General features: G+C 46.2%; 1 protein-coding gene across 1 annotated transcript; it reads right to left on the bottom strand.

The window, feature by feature from the left end:
• Positions 1–422: 422 nt before the first annotated feature.
• Positions 423–19685, bottom strand: FOXJ2 (forkhead box J2). The gene is made up of 11 exons (XM_069489438.1): positions 18622–19685; positions 12255–12601; positions 9901–9975; positions 9109–9177; positions 8797–8937; positions 7765–7963; positions 3889–4305; positions 3400–3501; positions 2655–2864; positions 1580–1678; positions 423–711 (listed from the first exon to the last, which is right to left on the bottom strand). Exons 2-11 carry the CDS (start codon positions 12585–12587, stop codon positions 623–625), a joined length of 1734 nt encoding a protein of 577 aa, XP_069345539.1. The 5' UTR covers positions 12588–12601; positions 18622–19685; the 3' UTR covers positions 423–622.
• Positions 19686–21908: the final 2223 nt, after the last annotated feature.

The following is a 21908-nucleotide window of genomic DNA, read 5'->3' on the forward strand; positions in this document are numbered from 1 at the left end:
TCTGACCCTCGATGGGAAACGAGGATTGGCAGAAGTAAGGACTGAAGGCATAAAGGGACAAGGAAGAGCTCAGAGGACAGAATTAGCACCATTTAGTAAAACCTGCAAATTCATGGCTGCCAAGCAGTGTTTTAGACCCCTTCCACTTGATAATGTGGCCTCTCCAGTCGTGGCCTGAAACTGACAGGACCAGAAAGCAATTTAGGGCCAAAAGGTGGGATCGGCATTGAGTTTCTTAGAGAGAAAGATAAATTGGAGCTTGAAACCTTTCTCTGTAGCTATCACGGCCTCATCTTCAAGCCTGACGATTTTAAGTTAGCAAAGGGTGGGCATGGTCCATGGTGTAGGGACAGGGGACCGGGGATAGTATATAACCAATAATAATAATAATATAAGAATAATAATAAAAGAATTAGGAAAAAACAGGAAGGAAAAGAGATGAGGCAGGAAAGAGGGGGTTATCTTCGGCAGCATCTTGCGGTGGCTTCTCTGACAGAGAAAGAACAAAAAGAGGATATATATCTATATACAGGCAGGGGGATGGGACGGGCTGGGGCTGCTCTTTCCCCACTGCCAGGTTTCACCACTTGGGCCTGGGCTGAGGTCCACACTCTGTGATGCACTAAGTGATCAAGTCCCAGTCGAAGTCATCAGGGATCTCCTCACTGGCACCAGGAGGTGGGACCGGTGGCCGAGGGACCATATGGTGTGCTGTCAGAAAGAGAGAAAGAGAGTAAAAGGAGAGTGGATGGAAACTACTTTGTCAGTCTAGCCTCAAGTAATACCCTGCAGAAGGCCTTGTGGAGCTACTGTCCTCATCAGCTGGAGTTATGTCTGCTGCAGGCCACCCCTTCAGTGAAGTCTCAGGAAATAGACTCAACTGGGTTGCATGGCAATGAAATATTATGCTGCCGTTAAAAATTATACTTACAAAGACTACATGGTACTGATAAAATAATATACAGCATGTACTATTACATGAAATAACAGTATAGAAATTTTTATTCATATCATATTGACAAAGAATACAAAGAATCAGATGTCACCCCCAAGACTAAAAACACTTGTGGTCAGGTAGAATGGTAACAGTGATTTTTCTAAAATATATTTGAATGTGAAGGATTGGTTCACTTTGTACTATCTATGGCAACTCAGTGTCTCCCACACCGCTGCCCCTACCATCAGAGATATTTCAGTCCCAGAACCCTGATAGAGTGGTCAGGTGGCAGGAAAGCAGACATGGGCACAAAGCAGGTGTGTTTGTATAACACAGTCATTTCATTTGCCTGAGTATATCTTCCATCTAGAGTCCACATATCTATCTTTTGCTTATATTTATGTTTTTATTTACTTTCAGTATGGCAGTTTCTAACTAATTATAAAGTAAGTCTGTCTTTTTTCGTCTTCCCTGACAGATACCTCCCTAGCAGGTAGCCCATCCTCTAGCCTTGGGAATGATGAAGGCTCACCTGCTCCTGGCAAATGCAGGCAGAGGGGCAGAGAAAGCAGACTGAGAGTCAGAGGAAAGTGAGAACTCATCAGGCTTGAGTAGGGGTGAAAAAAGCTTCCTGGCTCTTACCTGGGCGATTGTATCCTGCTGAGTCCTGGGTGGAGATTGGGTACATTGGTGATGGGCCAGGATAGAGGTGGGGAGCTTGTGGGTGCCCATAAGAGTTCACTGCCAAAGACAGACAAGAGTTACTTGAGTGGAGGCTCACTATACTCAACAGGTAGGGAGGGAAAAAATGGGCCCATATCCATCAATTTCTGTCTCCCTTCCCTGTCCTGTTCTGTAGCTCCTGCAGGCGTGAAGGGTTTCTGCAGAAACTATCAGTGCTAGGCCGGGTGCAATGGCTCATGCCTGTAATCCTAGCACTCTGGGAGGCCAAGGCGGGAGGATGGCTCGAAGTCAGGAGTTTGAGACCAGCCTGAGCAAGAGCGAGACCCCATCTCTACTAAAAATAGAAAGAAATTATATGGACAGCTAAAAATATATATAGAAAAAATTAGCCAGGCATGGTGGCACATGCCTGTAGTCCCAGCTACTTGGGAGGCTGAGGCAGGAGCATTGCTTGAGCCTAGGAGTTTGAGGTTGCTGTGAGCTAGGCTGACGCCATGGCACTCTAGCCCAGGCAACAGAGTAAGACTCTGTCTCAAAAAAAAAAAAAGAAACTATCAGTGCTTACCACTTAGGACAAAAAGGATGGATACTAGAATTGTGAACTATCAAAGATACAAGGCTGAGAAATATTGAAACAAGATCATCAAATCTCTTTCATTTCACTCTTTTGAAGATCATATAAATGTAGAATCACCATTCTATCTGATATGATCCAGGCAGGAGTTACTGAGACACAAATCTAAAATGGTGACTTTGTCTAACAAATCTCCTCTCTTTTCTCAAGTAATTCTGATCTCCTAAACTGAGGTCTACAAAAGAATCATATATTCTATTTCTTTTGCACTTTTTAGTATAGGACTTTACTAATTCAATAGATGTTCAGTCAACTAGTTTGTCATCTGGTAAACTAGTCCCACTGCTCTGTTTGGACCATTGCCCATAAAATCACTTCTCTCAATTTTCTTTTGCCTTTTTCCTACCCTTCCTTTTCATCATAGTGTCCACCTCCATGGCCACTTGCCTTGTGCAGTACCTTGGTTCATGGCTGGCTCCTGTTTGCCACTGGTGAGAGCACAGGAGTCAGCAATACGGGCTGGGGCTGGTGGCCGGTGGGATCCCCCTTGCGGGGGCACATGACCAGTCTGAGTAAGGAAGTGGTTGAGGGAGTCACACAGATTGGCAATGTGATGCTGATCGAGGGTCCAGTTCTTCTGCTCTGCCTGTCGTAGACTCTCCATCAGTTCTAAAAATAGGGAAGCAAGCAATGCTAACCTTGCAAAGGCACCAAAGCCCCTCCAAACACATCCCTATTTCACTGTTCCAGTCACATCATAAAATGCATTAACAATAATCATTTATATCTTTTAGAGTTCCACATTTTCAAACTCTCATTCTATTTGTTCCTTATCAAATTCTTATAATTTCCATCTTACTGATGAATAAAACAAACTTTCAAAGTGACTGAATGGATCAGCCATGGTCACGCTGTCAGTAAATGCTGACAATACTACAAAATAGCAGTCCAGGGCTTCTGAATTCCCGAGAGCCTGCTCTCTCCCAAAGACAGAACTGACTAGGATAAACCACTGCCGTATTTTGAGGTAAGACAAAATTAATTCGAAAATAACATCAGTATTATCCATCTTGTGTAATATGGAGGGGAAACAATGAAATCCTCAATCTCCAAACTTCCCTTAACCACCCTCTTACGGTTTTAGTTTCTATTGGCTTCTCCAATTACAGTGCTTCCCTCCAGACGTCATCCTTTGATCACTAACCTGAGAACTGTGATTGCTCAATGCTGGACCAGTTGAGCCGATTCACCATCTTGAAGCTTTCCTTCAAGGAGTCGATATTAGAGCACCAGTCCGGAGGAAAGGCTATAAAAAGGAGGGGAAAGTAGATAATAAAATAGAGTGAAGTATAAGGCAGCAGTCAACTGAAACCAGACTGACTGCATGTAAGATTCTTGCATCTACACTTGGACACTCCCTCCCTGTCAGTTTAGGGCTAGCAAAGCTACCTATGCTTTAGGTATATCCCAGCTCGTAGGCAGGAGATTACGTAAAACAATCCCAATTCATCCAAAAATTCTAAAACATACAGCTCTAAGTAGCAACTTCCATTTGCTCAGAGGAGATCTCATGGAGGAGCAAGGCTGTAAGACCCACTGCTGACTTTCTAACCAACTGCACCTCCATGCCAGAGTCAGGACAAGGGGATCATTCCAGCCTCTTCTAGGATCTCCGTGCGCCCTCCTTACTCACCAAAGCCAGTGCTGTTGATGGGAGCCTGGCCTTGTGCTTGTGGCTGTGGAGGTGGTGGCTGCTGGGCAGGGTGGGAGTGGGGATGGTGCTGATGAGGGTGGTAGCCTCCATGCTGCAGTGGGGGCGGATGCATGGCCATCACAGGGGGAGGCCCGTAGCCTTCAGCCCCAGCTTGCTTTCCCCCTGGTGGGGTACAACCATCTGGGCTTGGGGTGTGCAGTGGAGGAGCACCCCCTACAGTTGAGGGGCCCTGAGCTGGTGCCGGCTGCTGCTGTGGCTGGGATTGCTGGGGAGGTGGCTGTGGTGGTGGCGGCTGCTGCTGCTGCTGCTGCTGCTGCTGTTGAGGCGGCGGCGGCTGCTGCTGGTACATGTAGTAGTTGTTAGAGGGTGGCATGTCCCCGAGGAGAGACGAAAAGCCTGCAGGTGGGGAGTAAGCAGGCAAGTGACTTAGGCAATGCATCTTTCATCAAATGGGATTTTCGCTGGGTTGAGATGGGAGACCACAGACAGAAACTGAGGAGTTAAAAAGGATAAGGGGCGTTCGGGGACAGAAGGGATCCCTGCAGCCCTCCTAGCAGATATAACAGACAGGAAAGCAATTAGGTTAGGGGAGGGCCTTGATAATGTGGTGACTGCTTAAGTCTTAGTAAAAAAGTCAGTATGAACCTTTTTAATGCTATTTTTCAGGGATTTTTGTGTAGCCTGGGATCACAGTTTCAAAGGAAATCAGACAGCAGGTAAAGTTTAAAAAGTAAATCAGAAATACAACAAAGCCATTGGGCATGTATTGTCTCCTCTTTTTTTTTTTTTTTTTTTTTGCATCCCCTCCACCCACCGTCTCCTCTTTCTTACTGTCTCTACACTCTGCAACTGCTACCTCCTGGTATTCCCTACCAACAGTGGAGCTTGAGTGAGGAGCAGAACAGGGGTGGATTAATTTCTCAAGCAAACTGGCCAGGGAGGAACAAGAGTCTGAGGCCAGCAGCCTTTGGTCACAATTAAACTTGATAATTAAACACTTGGCTGTCCTCACTCAATCTGATTTTTTACTTTATTTCTGACAGTCTCTCCGTGTTCCCACCTTCAATCAACCAACCTCCTGAGTTGGATTCATTTCTCAAGCAAATGCTACAATCTTGGAACATAACTCTATATACTGACTACCTGGGTACAAAAGAAGAAATTCATGACAATTACTATAAATAATATTAATGTAAATTTTACATTAATTATATTAATATAAATTCCCCAAAGTGACTTCTAATCACTTTTTATCATTCTGTTCAGTCCCTGCTGCCGACACAGGGCCACTGTGCAGAACGAGAAGGTCCGATGCCTCACCTGAAGTCTTAGCCTCATCGTTATCTCTAATTTTTTTAAAAAACAAACAAACAAACAAACAACAAGAATTGCAGAGGGCTGAACCACATGATCTCTGAAGGGGCTTCCAAATAAAAACTTTAAGTCATTCTCACATGATAATTAGGGAAATTTGCGTATGGAAAATATATTAGCTGATGTTGGCCGGGTGGGGTGGCTCACGGCCTGTAATCCTAGTACTCGGAGGCTGAGGTGGGAGGATCGCTTGAGCTCAGGAATTCAAGACCAGCCTGAGCAACAGCGACACCCTGTCTCTACTAAAAATAGAAAAATTAGCCAGGTGTCATGGCACATGCCCATAGTTTCAGCTACTTGGGAGGCTGAGACAGGAGGATCACTGGAGCCTAGGAGTTTGAGGTTGCAGTGAGCTATGATGATGCCACAGCACTCTACCCAGGACAACAGAGTGAGACTCGGCCGGGCGCGGTGGCTCACGCCTGTAATCCTAGCACTCTGGGAGGCCGAGGCGGGTGGATCGCTCGAGGTCAGGAGTTCAAGACCAGCCTGAGCAAGAGTGAGACCCCGTCTCTACTAAAAATAGAAAGAAATTATATGGACAACTAAAATATATATATACAAAAAATTAGCCGGGCATGGTGGCGCATGCCTGTAGTCCCAGCTACTCGGGAGGCTGAGGCAGTAGGATCGCTTAAGCCCAGGAGTTTGAGGTTGCTGTGAGCTAGGATGATGCCACGGCACTCACTCTAGCCCGGGCAACAGAGTGAGACTCTGTCTCAAAAAAAAATAAAAAATAAAAATAAAGGCCGGGCGCGGTGGCTCACGCCTGTAATCCTAGCACTCTGGGAGGCCGAGGCGGGTGGATCGCTCAAGGTCAGGAGTTCGAGACCAGCCTGAGCAATGAGCGAGACCTCGTCTCTACTAAAAATAGAAAGAAATTATCTGGCCAACTAAAATATATATAGGAAAAAAAAAAATTAGCCGGGCATGGTGGCGCATGCCTGTAGTCCCAGCTACTCGGGAGGCTGAGGCAGTAGAATTGCTTAAGCCCAGGCGTTTGAGGTTGCTGTGAGCTAGGCTGACGCCACGGCACTCACTCTAGCCTGGGCAACAAAGCGACACTCTGTCTCAAAAAAAAAAAAAATAAAAATAAAAATAAAAAAATAAAAAAAAATAAAAAAAATAAAAAAAAAACAGAGTGAGACTCTGTCTCAAAAAATAAATAAATAATATTAGCTGATATTAAGTAAGCATTATTGTGTTAGGAATGATAATGGCATGATAGATAATTAAAAGGAAAGTCTGGGCCAGGCATGGTGTTTCATGCCTGTAATCCTAGCATTCTGGGAGGCTGAGGCAGGTGGACTGTTTGAGCTCAGGAGTTCGAGACCAGCCTGAGCAAGAGAGAGACCCTGTCTCTACTAAAATAGAATAGAAATTATATGGACAACTAAAAATATATAGAAAAAATTAGCTGGGCATGGTGGCACATGCCTTTAGTCCCAGCTACTCTGGAGGCTGAGGCAGGAGGATTGCTTGAGCCCAGGAGTTTGAGGTTGCTGTGAGCTAGGCTGATGCCACGGCACTCTAGCCTGGGCAACAGAGTGAGACTCTGTTTCAAAAAAAAAAAAAAAAGAAAAGTCTGGCCGGGCTGGTGACTCATCCCTGCAATCCCAGCACTCTGGGAGGCTGAAGCAGAAGGATTGCTTGAGACCAGTCTGGGTGAAACCCTACAACATAGCAAGACCCTGTCCCTACAGAAATAAAAAAAAATTAGTGGGGCGTAGTAGTGCACGCCTGTAGTCCCAGCTACTTGGAGGCTGAGGCAGGAGGATTGCGTGAACATAAGAGAGGTTACAGTAAATTACCATTTTGCCTCTGTATTCCAGCCTGGAAGAGGGAGTAGGATCTTATATCTAAAAAAGAAAAGTCTGCAGCATTTGGAAATGCATACTGAAATTGTATTTATGTGTGGAATGACATGATGCCTGTGAATTGCATTAAATTATTCCAATTCCTAAAATGCTGGGTGGTAAGTGAAACAAGCTTAACAAAATATTGGTAACTGTTAAAGTTGGGTGATGGAACATGGGAGTTTATTATACTGTTCTCTCTACTTTTGCATGTGTTTGAAATTTTTCATAATATAAAGTAACATAAATATACATACACTAAAAAACTCCTCTCACAATGTAACAGAGGGACTCTTGGGGAAAGGGTACTACTGCTGCCCCCTAGGGCTCATCCCCTAAATGACTTGCTTGCAGCCATAAAGTCACTGCCCTCAGTTCTAGAAGGGGCAGTCCTCCAACTCACTTTCTGAAGCTAACAACCAGCCCACCTCCTGAAACAGCTGTCCTTTCATAAGGATAGATGAGCTCACTCAACTCCGAATAGTTTTAGTTCACAAAATATTTCCTCTGATCAGTGATCAATTTCTCCTTGTGTTAAAAATAAGAAATAACAGAGAGAAGAGAAAGTCACCAATTGCTCAAAAATATAAGGATGTCCACGCACCCATCCCAACTCCAGACTCACCGTGCTGAGAGGAAGAGGAGGATTTCTCCAGCATGGATTTGTAGAGGTTGCGGAAGGACCAGCTTAGATCCTGAAAATTGATCTCTGAGTATGAGAACTTGAAGTCATGGTTGGTGTTATAGAGGGGAGGGGGACCCTCGGCACTTTCTCGGCCTGAAGCCCCTGCTGCCACTGCTCCACCATCCACAGATCCTGTGCCCTACAGAAACAGGGAAGAAAGTCCTGACCCGTGTCCCAGCTGAGGGGCCAATACAACCCTTCAGGGGTCACTAGGCTCTCCTGCACGTCCTCTTAATTCTCTCCTAACTCTTCAATGACCCAGCATCATTTTCTTCTTCTTTTCTCATTGGTTCTTGTCTTGAATCTAGCCTCTTTCTCTCATCATTCTCATTTCTTTAAATGTCCTTTTCCCATGTTACAGCCGTGCTCTTTTTTTTTTTTTTTTTTTTTTTGAGACAGAGTCTCACTCTGTTAACCCGGGCTAGAGTGCCATGGTGTCAGCCTACCTCACAGCAACCTCAAACTCCTGGGCTCAAGCAATCCTCCTGCCTCAGCCTCCCAAGTAGCTGGGACCACAGGCATGTGCCACCATGCCCGGCTAATTTTTTCTATATATATTTTTAGTTGGCCAGATAATTTCTTTTTATTTTCAGTAGAGACAGGGGTCTCACTCTTGCTCAGGCTGGTCTTGAACTCCTGAGCTCAAACAATCCGCCCGCCTCGGCCTCCCACATTGCTAGGATTACAGGCGTGAGCCACCGTGCCCGGCCAACAGCCACGCTCTTCTTTCCCTTCTCATTGGAGTTTCCCTTCTTATCGTCTCACCACTTTTTTTCCTGATCTTTCTCAAAGTTCAGCTACGCCTTTCTCTCTCTTTCCTTCTCCCTCTCTTGGTTTCCCTCTTTTGCTTCCCCTTCTTTCCCAATTTATCTGCCTAATAGATCACAAATACTCAACATGTAATTCTGAAGAGGGAGATATCTGAATCTATCCAACTGTCCATCCTCTGCCCCCTGCGACTCTGCTTCCTACCTGGCTATAGCTGGCGATAGATGTGGGGCTCTGAAGCGACATCTGCGGATTCCCCTCGGGAGGCAGAGAGGCTTCTCCACTCCCTGGAACGCCTCCCCGTGGGCTCTTGCTTGCCTCCTGTTCCGGTGAGTCTTGGGATAGCTGAGGGTTGTAAGGACAAAGAAATGTATAAGCAGAGGCAAAACACCCTCCGGAGACCCATGGTCTCTGCTGGCATCCCACCTTTGCCTTGGGAAGGACGGAACACGCAGAAAGGAGAGGAAGGGAGCGGCTGGCTCAGAAGTGGCATCTCCCCGTGAGGCGAGAACTCACCTCGTCATCCGGAGGGTGTCTTCTCTTTCGGGAAATGTCAGGGCAGGTGTCGATTGTCCAATAGGAACCCTGGAAGGAGAACCCAGCCCCAAAGAAAATAAAAATTGTTTTATTTAGAACTTCCCACCTTCAGAAACCAGATATTTGGGAAGATTTTCACATAATATAAGAGTCATGTTAAAAAACGTGACTGGACATTCACATAGAACCCTGAAGTTTGTAGGTATTACTGAGGAGCAAATTTGTCCCAAAAGCTCACTGAGTCTGCCAAACACAGGCCTCGGTTGTTCCGGAGGGGCGGAACAATGGCGCCCAGCTCAAAGAGCTAGAAAGGTCCAGATACAGCCTTTCCCTTCCCATGTTACCTGAAGCAAAACTCCCTTGAACTTTAGCATCTACTTGTGTCAACCGGAGAGAATGACCCATCCCTTCCCCCTTAGGGAGGGAAACACCAGGGATTTTTCTATAGAAATGTTTCTAGAAGGGTTAATAAGTCTACCTTTTACATCAAGGAAAAAAGAGTACCACAAAAAAGAAAGGGGGTATCAAAGTCAACTTTATCCTAATATTTCTATTTAAAAAAAAAACACTTTACAATCTTTCTTAGTCACTCATTCGAGTGAGGGCCCACAGGCTTGACAACCAAGACCTTCCTCGAGAAAAAATAAAGATGCTTCTCTAATTAACATGATTTCCTCTTCTGGGTAATTAAAATAGCCACTGGACTCTGGGCCGTCAACTACTTCGCTCTCCTTCCTGCTCCTCCTTTTAGTGCCCACAGCAGTATCTCACCTTTCCAGGGTCATCCCGAGGTCTGGGCACCTTCCGGAAACACTTGTTGAGAGAAAGGTTGTGCCGAATCGAATTCTGGGGACACAGAGAAGCAAGTTAGATGTGAGCATAGTGCAGGGCACAAACTTTTCGAACATGACACAGAGGAACATTAAAGAACATAATAGGCCGGGCGCGGTGGCTCACGCCTGTAATCCTAGCACTCTGGGAGGCCGAGGCGGGTGGATCGCTCAAGGTCAGGAGTTCGAGACCAGCATGAGCAAGAGCGAGACCTCGTCTCTACTAAAAATAGAAAGAAATTATCTGGCCAACTAAAAATATATGTAGAAAAAATTAGCCGGGCATGGTGGCGCATGCCTGTAGTCCCAGCTACTCGGGAGGCTGAGGCAGTAGGATCGCTTAAGCCCAGGAGTTTGAGGTTGCTGTGAGCTAGGCTGACGCCACGGCACTCACTCTAGCCCGGGCAACAGAGTGAGACTCTGTCTCAAAAAAAAAAAAAAAAAAAAAAAAAAAAAAAGAGGCCGGGCGCGGTGGCTCACGCCTGTAATCCTAGCACTCTGGGAGGCCGAGGCGGGTGGATTGCTCAAGGTCAGGAGTTCGAGACCAGCCTGAGCGAGACCCCGTCTCTACTAAAAATAGAAAGACATTATATGGACACCTAAAAATCTATATAGAAAAAATTAGCCGGGCATAGTGGCGCATGCCTGTAGTCCCAGCTACTCGGGAGGCTGAGGCAGTAGGATCGCTTGAGCCCAGGAGTTTGAGGTTGCTGTGAGCTAAGCTGACGCCACGGCACTCACTCTAGCCTGGGCAACAAAGTGAGACTCTGTCTCAACAACAAAAAAAAAAAAAAAAAAAAAAAAAAAAAGAACATAATACACAATAAAGTTCGAGTATCAGGGTAAATTTAGCACCTAACTATATGCCGGGAGGGATTACGCATCAAATAGAAAGAGCAATGAGATAAGAAAAATGCAGAAATGACAGAGTTGGGAGGCAATGGCTATAAATTTGATTACCAGGTGCTTCTGAAAAGCTGATTATGTAGTTTTTCAACCTTTCCACCCAAGTGGCAAGAGGTATATATTATTAACTGCCTCAAAATCACATCTGTGCAATTCCTCAATCTACCCTATCAATAGCAAAAGAACAATTATTTTTAAACTGCTTATATAAATAACAAAATATAGGCCAGGCGCAGTGGCTCACACCTGTAATCCTAGCACTCTGGGAGGCCGAGGCGGGAGGATTGCTTGAGTTCAGGAGTTCGAGACCAGCCTGAGCAAGAGCAAGACCCCGTCTCTACTAAAAAATAGAAAGAAATTAACCGGACAACTAAAAACATATATAGAATAAATTAGCCGGGCATGGTGGCACATGCTTGTAGTCTCAACTACTCGGGAGGCTGAAGCAGGAGGATTGCTTGAGCCCAGGAGTTTGAGGTTGCTGTGAGCTAGGCTGACGCCACGGCACTCTAGCCCAGGCAACAGAGCGAGACTGTCTCAAAAAAAAAAAAAAAAAAAAAAAAAATACAAATTCTGAGTAAAACAAAGGCATGGATCACCTTCATTTTTCTCAGTAGCCCATAGAATGGTGACATTTGGAGGAAAGACATGTTGTGTTTGGTGTTGGGTGGGGTTGGGGGTTGTGGTAGCTAGCAGGGACATATTTGCAAAGGAAAAGCCGAATGCTTTCAATAGTCTCCAGCTTATTATATGGTTTGTATGTCAACCAGTGATTTACGGAGTGAGAAAACTACATTAAATCTCCATTCCTACTCAACAATTGGCAAATGAGTTGCCGCTCTAAAAAATTGAGAATATCAGCCTTGGAAGAGGAGCCCCTTCTTCCTTCCTCTCCAGCCAAACAACATAACCTCTCATTACTTGCTTGGTAGACCAGCTGATGGTAAAGGACCTAATTGTATTTTTTTCCCAATGACTATATGCAATGAAGCTATGGAAATCTGATGGGATTCCTACCTCTGGGTAGGAGGGAGTAATGTCATGCCTTGATGTACGGTGACTTGAACATAGTAGAGTGGCAATAAATATTTGTGAAATGAATGAATATCCTTTTTGAGGAATGAGAAGATAAGAGGGTATGATGAACAACAGCATCCTGCCATCCTGATGACTATACTTAATGGCTTGGCATCCCTGGAGTTTCCCTAATATACCTTATAAAATTTGTTCAACACTGAAAAAAAACATGGGGTAAAAGATATGAGATTTTAAGTTTACACATCTTTGAGACAAGCCAGAGTGAACTAAACAGGTTATAGGAAGAAACAAAAGTAGAGAAAAAGTTGTCAAAGGCTAAAAAATAAGCCCAGATTAGAGAAGCAGTCCCACCTTCCAACCAATGCCAGCGTTCTTATAATAGGGGAAGTTATCGCAGATCCAGCGGTAAATCTCACTGAGGGTCATCTTCTTGGCTGGAGAGGAGTTGATGGCATAGGTGATGAGGGTGGCATAGCTGTACCGTGGTTTGCCATCCTGGTGGACTGCTGCCTCGTCTTTGCTCAGGGTGGCATTAGGATCTGTGGGTGAGCCTGGTGAACACTTGCGGCTGCTCCCTGGAGGCCCAGCCTGGGAGGCACTCCCAAGCTTCTCAATGGTAGCTCGGAGGGTCAGCTGCGGGAGCCAGTCTATGGAGGTGAGGCTACTCTCTAGGTCAGAAGCCATGGTACTTTTGGGTTCTGCAGAGAAGAGGACAAAGGGGAGAAGTAACACTGGGGGCAAGTAATACTCAAATCCTAGCATTTAAGGGAAGTAGAGTCTCTTCCCATTATAATTCCCACAGGAGACCCATGGGATGGTCCCCAACCAGGTGTTCCAAAGACCTCCAAGCAGATACATCATCATCTACCAGATGACAGACTGCTGTTTATCCTACATCTTAACATGGAGCATGGCCAAGAGGCCTCTCCCTTCCTGTAGGACCAAAAGAGAGATCAAACCTCACAACAGATTGAGCTATTTCCTCAGTTTACCTTACTATAGCCCTATAGGCAACATAATATTTTTAAACTGTGTAGGAATTAAGTTTTTAAAAAAACCACTTAGATAGCAGGTAAAATTAGCCAAAGTCCATTCTCCAATTACATGATGCTTGTTATATTTACATATGACAACCACAGATAGATAAAACAAATGTACATATAAAGAAAAACAGCATTCATAAACACAAACACACATTAATGAGGCACATACCAACACTTTTAAAGATGTTTCATATTAGATATATTATGAGCACTTGCCCTTTTTATCCCACACACATGTGCATGTGAGGCATATTAGATATATCCCAAGCATAAATTACTTATAACAACCAGCAAAGGACAGACAGAAGACAGACACATAAAACAGTGGGCCACATACACAGAGATCATGATTAGATATAAAGCATACATTACCAACAGAGCACAAAGTCACACACAGAGGTAATAGATCCTGAGTGCACAGCTGCCCTCACACCTGTAAAGCTATCCCTTGCATGCTCCCGCCCACAGACACCAACACCAGGAAGAAGTCATCAGCAAGGACCTCCCACGTCTCAGCCTGCTGGGCTTCACTGAGCCAGGGAGACACCCAGCTGCGTGTGCACCAGTAACAATCAGATAGCCTGGCTAAAAATAGCCACACTGGGGCTAAGAGCTGGCTCCCCTTCTCCGCCCTCCTCTTCCCTCCCTCCTTCCCAGCCAGGCACGCAGCTTGCTGCACCTCCATGCAAACTCCTGGAGCTGCCAGACCGCCCACGCCTGATGTTTGCACACCCTGCTGCCACCCACACCTCCCGAGTGCTCTTGCTGGCAGAGAGGTATAGCTAGAGTGACGTCTTGGTGGGGGAAGGTGAAGAATGACGGATGATATCTGTATTGTAGGGTCTGGAAAGGCTGGCAGGAACAACTAGGTAGCCATTTGACACTCCCCTAGAGCTGATGCCAGCAACCCCCTAAGCTCTTGCTGCCTAACAGGTTTGTGCCTGTACAGCTGCCAGACTCCAGCTAGCATTTCTTCCTCAGTCCCACCAAGGCATTTCTCTTGATGAGCCAGGGCTAGATTGCCTCAGAGTTCAGAATCCTGGACAGACATATATTATGTAGGTGATCTCTAAAATCCACAGCCAGATATGTGCACAAGAATATACATACAATCACACACAGATCCACACACTTTGCAGTTCAAACTTCAATCCCAGATATGACTGCGTCCTCCTCTCCTAACCCCAGCACATCTTCCAGGCTCTCAGCTCACTCTTCTATCCTAGGAAGTGATTCTTCTGCCCTTGACCCTTGCCCCTTCCTCCTAAAGGTCAGCATTCTCACTCATTCCCTTCTCCCCTACAGTCCCACCCATGCAATCTGCATGTACACACAGGTAGCCAGCCCTGTGGTCCTACCCAGCAACACACCCAGTCCACAAGGCTGAAGGAAGTGCCTCAGGGGCCTGGGCAGCAAGAGACCCAACTGCAACCCAAGAATTGTTAGGAGAAAAAAAGGCAGGGGAGACATGTTTATAAATAGTATCAGGCAATTAAGAGTTTCCCCTTTACCCTTAGCTCCTCTCCCCACCATCCTCCTTTTCATCCTACTGCTACCACCTTGCCCTAAACCATGGAAACTTGGAAACTAATAGGAACATTTAATCATTCCAGGAGCCTCACACCTTCCAGCACTACTAAGTCAGAACACCCCAGCCTCTGGGCTACAGCAGGGTGCTCGTGGCATGATTACAGTCCCGTAGCTGGCTCGTCCCAGCAGAACAGTAGCATGCCAATGGGCAGTTTTTCAATGACCAGGGTTCTCCTGGGTCCTCTCCAGATGGGAGGTCTGTAAAGAAGTTTTACCCCATTCTCTATTATCTCCTGCTAAAGATCTCTAGGAAATCTCATCTTAAGACCACAGAGGCCTTTCAGCTGATTTTTCATTTGAAACAAATCTCCCAAGATTGGATGGGGCATGAGAGTAGATTCAAAGTGTTTAGAGGGCTTACAGAAACCACTTGGCACATGCCAATCACAGTGAATTCCTGAAAAGGAAGCACTCTCAGCCTTTTGCTAGTTGTTCTATGCCCTTCCCTACCCTTACTTACCCCAGCACCAGGTTAGCACACTGAGGTTAAATTTAACCTTTCCCCAGCACCCTCCCAGTCAGCCCTCCAGATACAGCCTCAGCACCCAAAACATACTTCAATCTTATCAGCTACAAGAAGCCTGTAGCCTCTGATCCTTCCGATCTGTCTGGCCCATTCTCCTTTAACCCATCCTACTTCCTCACCCCCTTCACTTCCCCATTCATGAAGGGCAGCCCAGTGTGTAGAACTTCAGAGACTGAGGTTCCTTGGTTGTATTCACAACCTGAAACCGAGTGTCCCTAACCATCCTGATGAAGTCTGATGCCTCAGTTTCCCCCTTCAATAAAAGGGATGAAGTCATATACTATGCTAGAGCTTCCTCCCTGGAGGGAAGTGAATGAAGCTTAATGAGTTCGTGGCTGCCTCACATTCCATGCTCCCCAAAATAATGGCACAAGGCTAATGTTCAGGGCTATAATTAGAAAGACAAACAAGAGGTACTTCCATTTCTCAGTCCAACCAACCTAGTTACCCAGACCTCTCTCTCCAGGTGGGCCTTGTGCCACCGGGATTGGGCAGAACCTGAGTCAGGCCACATTCTTTTCCATGTGCTGGAAGACTGAAAGGAAATACCCATAGAAACCAGGAAAGGCAGCCAAAGGGCAGGCTCCATCACATCCACGGGACGTCTAATGAAGACTACAGTACTGTGAGAAAGGCAGAGAAAAGCAGACAGAAAGACCTTCTGAGGGAGTAAAAGACCAATCTTGGATGAAATCTATGAGATCCAAAATACCGGGCACAGTTTTCTACCCATTTTATCTGAAAGGCCAGTAATTGTCCTCTGTACAGCGCCAACATCAGGTATTGAGGAGCGATAGCTTCCTGCCCTGTACAGAATGTGAAAGCTAAGAGGGCAGAGGCTAAGTTCACCACACAAGGAGTCAGGCTTTCTGGGTTTCAATCTCAGCTCTACTACCTACTGGCTGTGCAACCTCAGACAAGGTACTTGACTTCTCTGTTCCTTGGTTTCTTCATCTGTAAAACAGAGTCGATAAATGTACCTACAAAGGGTTGCTGTGAGGATTACCTCGAGTTAATATTTTTAAAGCACTTAGTAAGTGCCATATAAGTAGAGCTATTATTATTTTTGAAAGGGGAAAAAAGAGAATACTAGAAATTTAAAATTAGAAAGTTGACAGACCATAGAGGTAAGAGTAGAAGCAAACCAGCCTGAGCAAGAGCGAGACCCCATCTCTACTAAAAATAGAAAGAAATTACATGGACAGCTAAAAATATATATAGAAAAAATTAGCCGGGCATGGTGGTGCATGCCTGTAGTCCCAGCTACTCAGGAGGCTGAGACAGGAGGATCGCTTGAGCTCAGGAGTTTGAGGTTGCTGTGAGCTAGGCTGACGCCACGGCACTCACTCTAGCCCGGGCAACAGAGTGAGACTCTGTCTCAAAAAAAAAAAAAAAAAGAGTAGAAGCAAAAAACCTGCAATGGTTTGGGTTGCAAAGCCTGCACTGAGTGAGCAATGGTTTTCAGGACGTCAGAATCTCAAACTCTTCCTTTGGAGATAACATCACTCCAGTGCCAACGCTAGGATCAGGAAAACTCCAAGGATGAGGGAATGGGGGAATATCATCTCTTATCTTTCAGCAGGAACTAGGTGTAGTCATCAGACATGATCTGGAAAATAGCACTCTCTAAATCACAGTTACTCTAACCCAATAACAACCTGCTTCTAACTGATTCCATAAAGGCAAAGAGCATTAGGGAAACTCAGTCCAAGCAGGGCCAGTTAAACAGTGTAGCAGAGGTATACCTGGAGGTGTTGTGATATAGTTCACTGTAAGCCATTCAAGTGGGTGCACTCCAGCATTTGGCAAAGTACTTTGTAAGAAACAGGCTGCTGTAATACCAGAGTGATCTCTTTTTTAAAAGGTGGGAGAGGGAGTTCTGGAGTTAGGGGTCAAGGATCCTCATCCTTTTGAGACTAGAGGTATCAGAAATGAAGCTCCTTTATTACATCTAGAAGAAGTGGTCCCGATCGGAGACTGGGCTGCCCTGCTGCTTGAGATGACTATCACAAACACAGTGATAAAGGCTCCCACTGGCCAGTGGGAGGCCAGTCCTTTCCTCTTAGCTGGGCATCCTAACCACCACCTTCTCCAGGTCCTTACACAGGGGCACCTGCTTCTAGAGGCCTACCAAAAACACACAATTCTAGGTAATTGGAGTATACTCTGGAAAGCACATATGTTCCTGTCTCCACAGACATACCCACACAAAACACAGAGAGAGACAGAGCCACATTCGCCTAAATTGAGGAACACAAGCACATTGTTCCTCCCTATCTCATAGACCACAACTAATAAATAACTTCCAGGATCACATGGATGCACTTAGGAACTTAGGCAGCCCACACATGGCCCATAAAGAAAGAGGAGAAAATATGACAGCCCAAGTCGGATGAAGCTTCTCACTTGACCTTGCTGTGATACAGAAGAGACGATATCTCCCAATGGCCAGGTAGGAAAGCACCCAGCCAGTGACCTTAGGTGGAAAGGCAAAGCTCTACAAAAACACAGTCCAGGCTTTGCTAGGAGGATTTCCTGGCACCTTTTTCCTGCTTTTTCTGAAGATTCTGGAGTTTGATGACTCCCTATCTTATGAAAGAAAACTTTAACGCAAGATTCCAAAGACCCAGAACTGAACAAGAAACAGGAAGGGAGAGGATGAGACTATTAGGTGCTTTTCTGGATGGAAACTCTCATATACTCCTCAGAGGTCAAATCTCCCCAGTGGTCAACTTATTTAGATGGAAAACTGGAAGGCAGCTGAGCAGCAACCCTCCTATCTTCCTATCCAAGATCTAATTTTTCTTGAGGAACTGTCAGCAAAAGACAGGAGTCTTACAGGAGACTGGGGCAGTGGTACAGGGTTAGCATTAAGGAAGAACTTCAATCCAGAACTGGCATTCCCATATATACTTTCTTCTTGCCTTCAGGACATGTGGGATTTCCATTTTCCCTGTAACTAGAGGCATACATCCAGCCAGGAACAGGAATGTCAGGAGAGGAGGCCTCTTGGTATCTGAGATAGGATGAGTGGGGACAGACCGCTTTTCTTGTCAAGGGAGTGGTAATCAGTGGGCAGGAGAGAACACCTCTGACAGACACTAAGCTGACCTCAGCATGCTCTGCACAAGGCCAGGATACAAGTTGTCACCTTGACTTTAGCAAGGGCCCACTTTCCAGGTGAGAATGGCCAAGGATGGATGGTGGTCTGACAGTCTGACTGGGTTGCGTCGATCATTACTACACAGTAGGCGTGGAGTTCTGAAAATGCAGCCACTTTCTGATATCCCTTTGTCCTTAGCATGGAACCATCCACTTCCCCAGGGACCTCAAATGAATCCCATCCCCGGTGGTCCCCAAATACTAAGAAACCCATTTCTTAGAGCCTCTGCAGCAGGATGCGGGTTGGAATCCAAGAGCTCCCTCAGAACACATTTCCCAGAGGATTCTGAGTTATCACTCTACCCTCCCCAGCAACGAAACCCAAGATCCACCATCTCAGCCCCTACACCCACTAGAGCTTAGAGATGGCAGACAGAAAATGAAAGAAAACACTAACCTGTCTCCACCGCTCCCCCTGCAGAGGGAGGGAACCACCTGGTACTGGAGTTTGGGGTTGGAGGGATCCCCCTCTTCAGAGGCAGATGACAGGTCTCATCCTCAGTGGCTCTTCCTGTACCTGGCTGAGCCTCCCAAGCTGGGGAGGGGAACTGGGTCCCCTGAGGATGAGGAGCCAAGGGAGGAGGGGGAGGGGGAGGAGAAGGAGGTCCTACCTGGGGAAGGTGGCACACCCCCCACACCCTGCCAGTTACCCTGGGGAGGAGGGGAGGAGCCTCTCCCAACCAGGAGTTGTCTCCTCCCCCTTGGGGGAGTCCCCCTCCCCCCCAAACTGGATCTGTCTGGGGTGGAGGGCTCTTTCTGTCTGCTGGAGATCTGAGTGGAGGGGCTCTACCCCGTTCCACTGTCTAGGTCCAAGGAAGTTGAGGGGAGAGGTCTTCCCCTCTCCAAAAGGCTGAGAGCCAATTCCTCTTCTTTCCCTGGCGTGTCCTTTGCTTCTGAACGTAAGGACTCCTCTGCCCTGTGAGTACTGGCTGGGATGGAGGGTGCCTACTCCACAGGCATATCCCCCTTTCTCTTTGCCTCAAAAGTCCTGAACTGTTTAGAGCGTGTGTTTGGAGGGGAGGAGGCACGCTGGGGTGGTCTCACTCTGCTTCCTGTAGGAAGGCTCACCCCTTCCTACTTCTGGGGGTCTCCTCCCAGGCCAGTATGGGGGTTTTCTTCTCCTCTAGGAAGGAGAGACGCGTCCCCTCCAGGGGTCTCTTCTTTCCCTCACCCGAGTGGTAAGGATCTTCTCTCCAACAGGGGGAGAGGCTGCTCCTGTCCCCGCTCCCGCCTCCGCTCCTGGGGTGCCCCAGAGGGTGGGGTTTTCGTACTCCCCGCTCTCCCTGAGCTGGCCTGGGCAGCAGGGTCCGGGAGGCCGCGGCTCCCGACTCCCGTCACTGGCTACTGTGGCGGCAGCGCCTCCACTAGTCGCGTCCCGTCGGGTCCGCTCCCTTCAGCGCGTGGGGCTCCCCGCGCTGCCACCTCTCGGGCTCCGGCCAGTCCGGGCTCCCGAGAAGCCAGAAGGCGGACGGACAGTGTCAGGGCTCGGCTCGGGCTCGGGCTCGGCTCGGCTCCGCTGCAGGCCCCGGCTCCTCCCCGGCCTCCGCGCCGCGCTCCGCGCCCCTCCCCCTCCCCCGCCCGCCCGGCCGCCGCCGCCACCGCCTCCCGGCGCGGGTTAAGGAGGAGCCGGGCGCCGCCGAGCCGCGGGCCGCTCCTCCGGGAGAGCCGCGGCCGCGCTCGAGGGGAAACGCCGCCGCGCTGCCCAGCGGGGACACGCGCCTTCCTCGCTCACCTCCAGCCGCCACCCGGCCGGTCGGCTCTGAGCAGCTAGCTGTGTACCCAAGATGACAACCCACTGCTCTCCATCGGGAGAGTCTCTCGTGCACATCTTAAGCTGTCAATCCAATTTACACATTAACTCTGGTACACTGGCCTGTTTTTCGTTCTATTGCATTCTATATGTACATGAATATCCCCAGTTGTCCCAGGAATGTCTTTGGTGGGCTTCTCTTACCCCCAGACAATTTATAACGGGTCATGGGGATTGGGACGAAGTTTATGTTACCCTGATATCATCCTGGAGTTCAATAAATGCTCCCTGAATGAGTGGATACATAAAGGGATAAATGAGTGTGTAACAGAGAAAGAAACATCAGAAGATCAGGGTCCTATTCCTTGTTCCAGCTTTGCAGACTTGTGCAAGGCCCTTGTTCTCTGAAGTCTTGGTCAGTAAAGAAGGGACCCTGATACTCGACCTGCTTACCCAATAAGGCTATTGCAAGGACCAAATGAGACAATTTGTGTGAAAGTGCTTTTTAAACAGTCCAGTATACAAAAGATGCAAAATATGGTTGTTCACTTCACAATCCTATAAAATAACTTATTCTATCATCCAGAGATAGAAAATGCCACCAGGGAGTCCATCTCTACCTTTACTCCTGGAGTCATATTTTATTCTGCTGTAAATTCTTATATATTTCATCCTCTGACTTATTAAACTTTTCTCAAACTACTCTACTTTCTATCACATAAGATAATATGAAGACAAAAATATTGTTCATAAAATATTTGAATTGTCCCCTAAAACGACTGCATACTCAAGAGTACAGCTTGATGACTACATTTCACCTTTAAGTAGTAAAGTCTTTTGTCTTTGGCAAAATATGTACTATGTTTATTTAAATTAGATGAATATATTATAATTGCCTTATGTTCATAATCTGCCAGGCATTGAGGTGAGAACTTTACATGTGTGTTATCACATTTGATTCTCCTAGGGATCCCATAAGACACTATTATTACACCTCTTTTACAGATGAAAAAACTGTGACTTAGAGATATTGACTATGTCTGAGTTCACATAATTAATAAGTAGCAAAGTCAGTTTTTAAACTCAAATCCAAATGACTCCAAAACTTGGCTTTTAATTTCTATATCATTGTCTGGAGCTGTCACAATGAAAAATCATCCTCAAATTTAAAGGCAGTAAATGACATTGGGTGTCTAAAAAAAAAGAGAAAAGAACAAAAAATAAATTTAAAAAATTAAAAAAGAATAAAATAAAATAAAATAGAGGCAGTAAAGCCAAACCAAGCCTTTTCCTCCTCCCCACACTGCCAACATTCAGGTTTAAAGCTGTATTTCCCCCCTCATCGAGGCATTAATTAATTCTACACATTCACACAAATAATTTGGCAGGAAATCTTTCTTGCCATGTGTTGATAATTTGTTATGTTTCAACTCTTTTTGACATTTCTTATGTATGGAATTTGGAGGGCAGAGTGAGAGGTAGAAGTAGTAAAAATGGAAACACTAGGGAAGAATTAGAATCTCCTTTCCTGGAAATCTGGAAAAATTAAAAGGTCAAGAAATTATTTCATTTTCACAGGATAATTGCTGCAGCATTCTTTGTAGCTGGAAAATCAGAAACAACCTAAATATCTAAAGTAGGCTAAATTATGGTACATTTATATAATAGAATGCTATATAGCATTTAAAAGAATAGTTGTATTTTGCTCTGGAAGGTAGAATCAGGGAACTGTTTTTTCTTTTTATATCTTCTTTATCATTTAGATATTTGGCAATAGACATATATTAGAACATTTTTTCATTATCTGACTGTATTCAAGTGAGAAAAATCATGTTTCAAAAGTATGTATAGGCCGGGCGCGGTGGCTCACGCCTGTAATCCTAGCACTCTGGGAGGCCGAGGCGGGTGGATTGCTCAAGGTCAGGAGTTCGAGA

This window comes from Eulemur rufifrons, chromosome 16 (genome assembly GCF_041146395.1).
Source record: "Eulemur rufifrons isolate Redbay chromosome 16, OSU_ERuf_1, whole genome shotgun sequence".
Taxonomy (NCBI): Eukaryota; Metazoa; Chordata; class Mammalia; order Primates; family Lemuridae; genus Eulemur; species Eulemur rufifrons.

What these genes read in the sequence shown, in the direction of transcription:
- FOXJ2 (XM_069489438.1), bottom strand. Translation starts at nt 12,587, where the DNA reads ATGGCTTCTGACCTAGAGAGTAGCCTCACCTCCATAGACTGGCTCCCG. An exon ending in ACGCTGGCATTGGTTGGAAG is followed by an intron (nt 9,976 to 12,254) that starts GTGGGACTGCTT and finishes CTGTGTCCCCAG; the next exon opens with AATTCGATTCGGCACAACCT. An exon ending in TGAGCAATCACAGTTCTCAG is followed by an intron (nt 2,865 to 3,399) that starts GTTAGTGATCAA and finishes CCCTATTTTTAG; the next exon opens with AACTGATGGAGAGTCTACGA.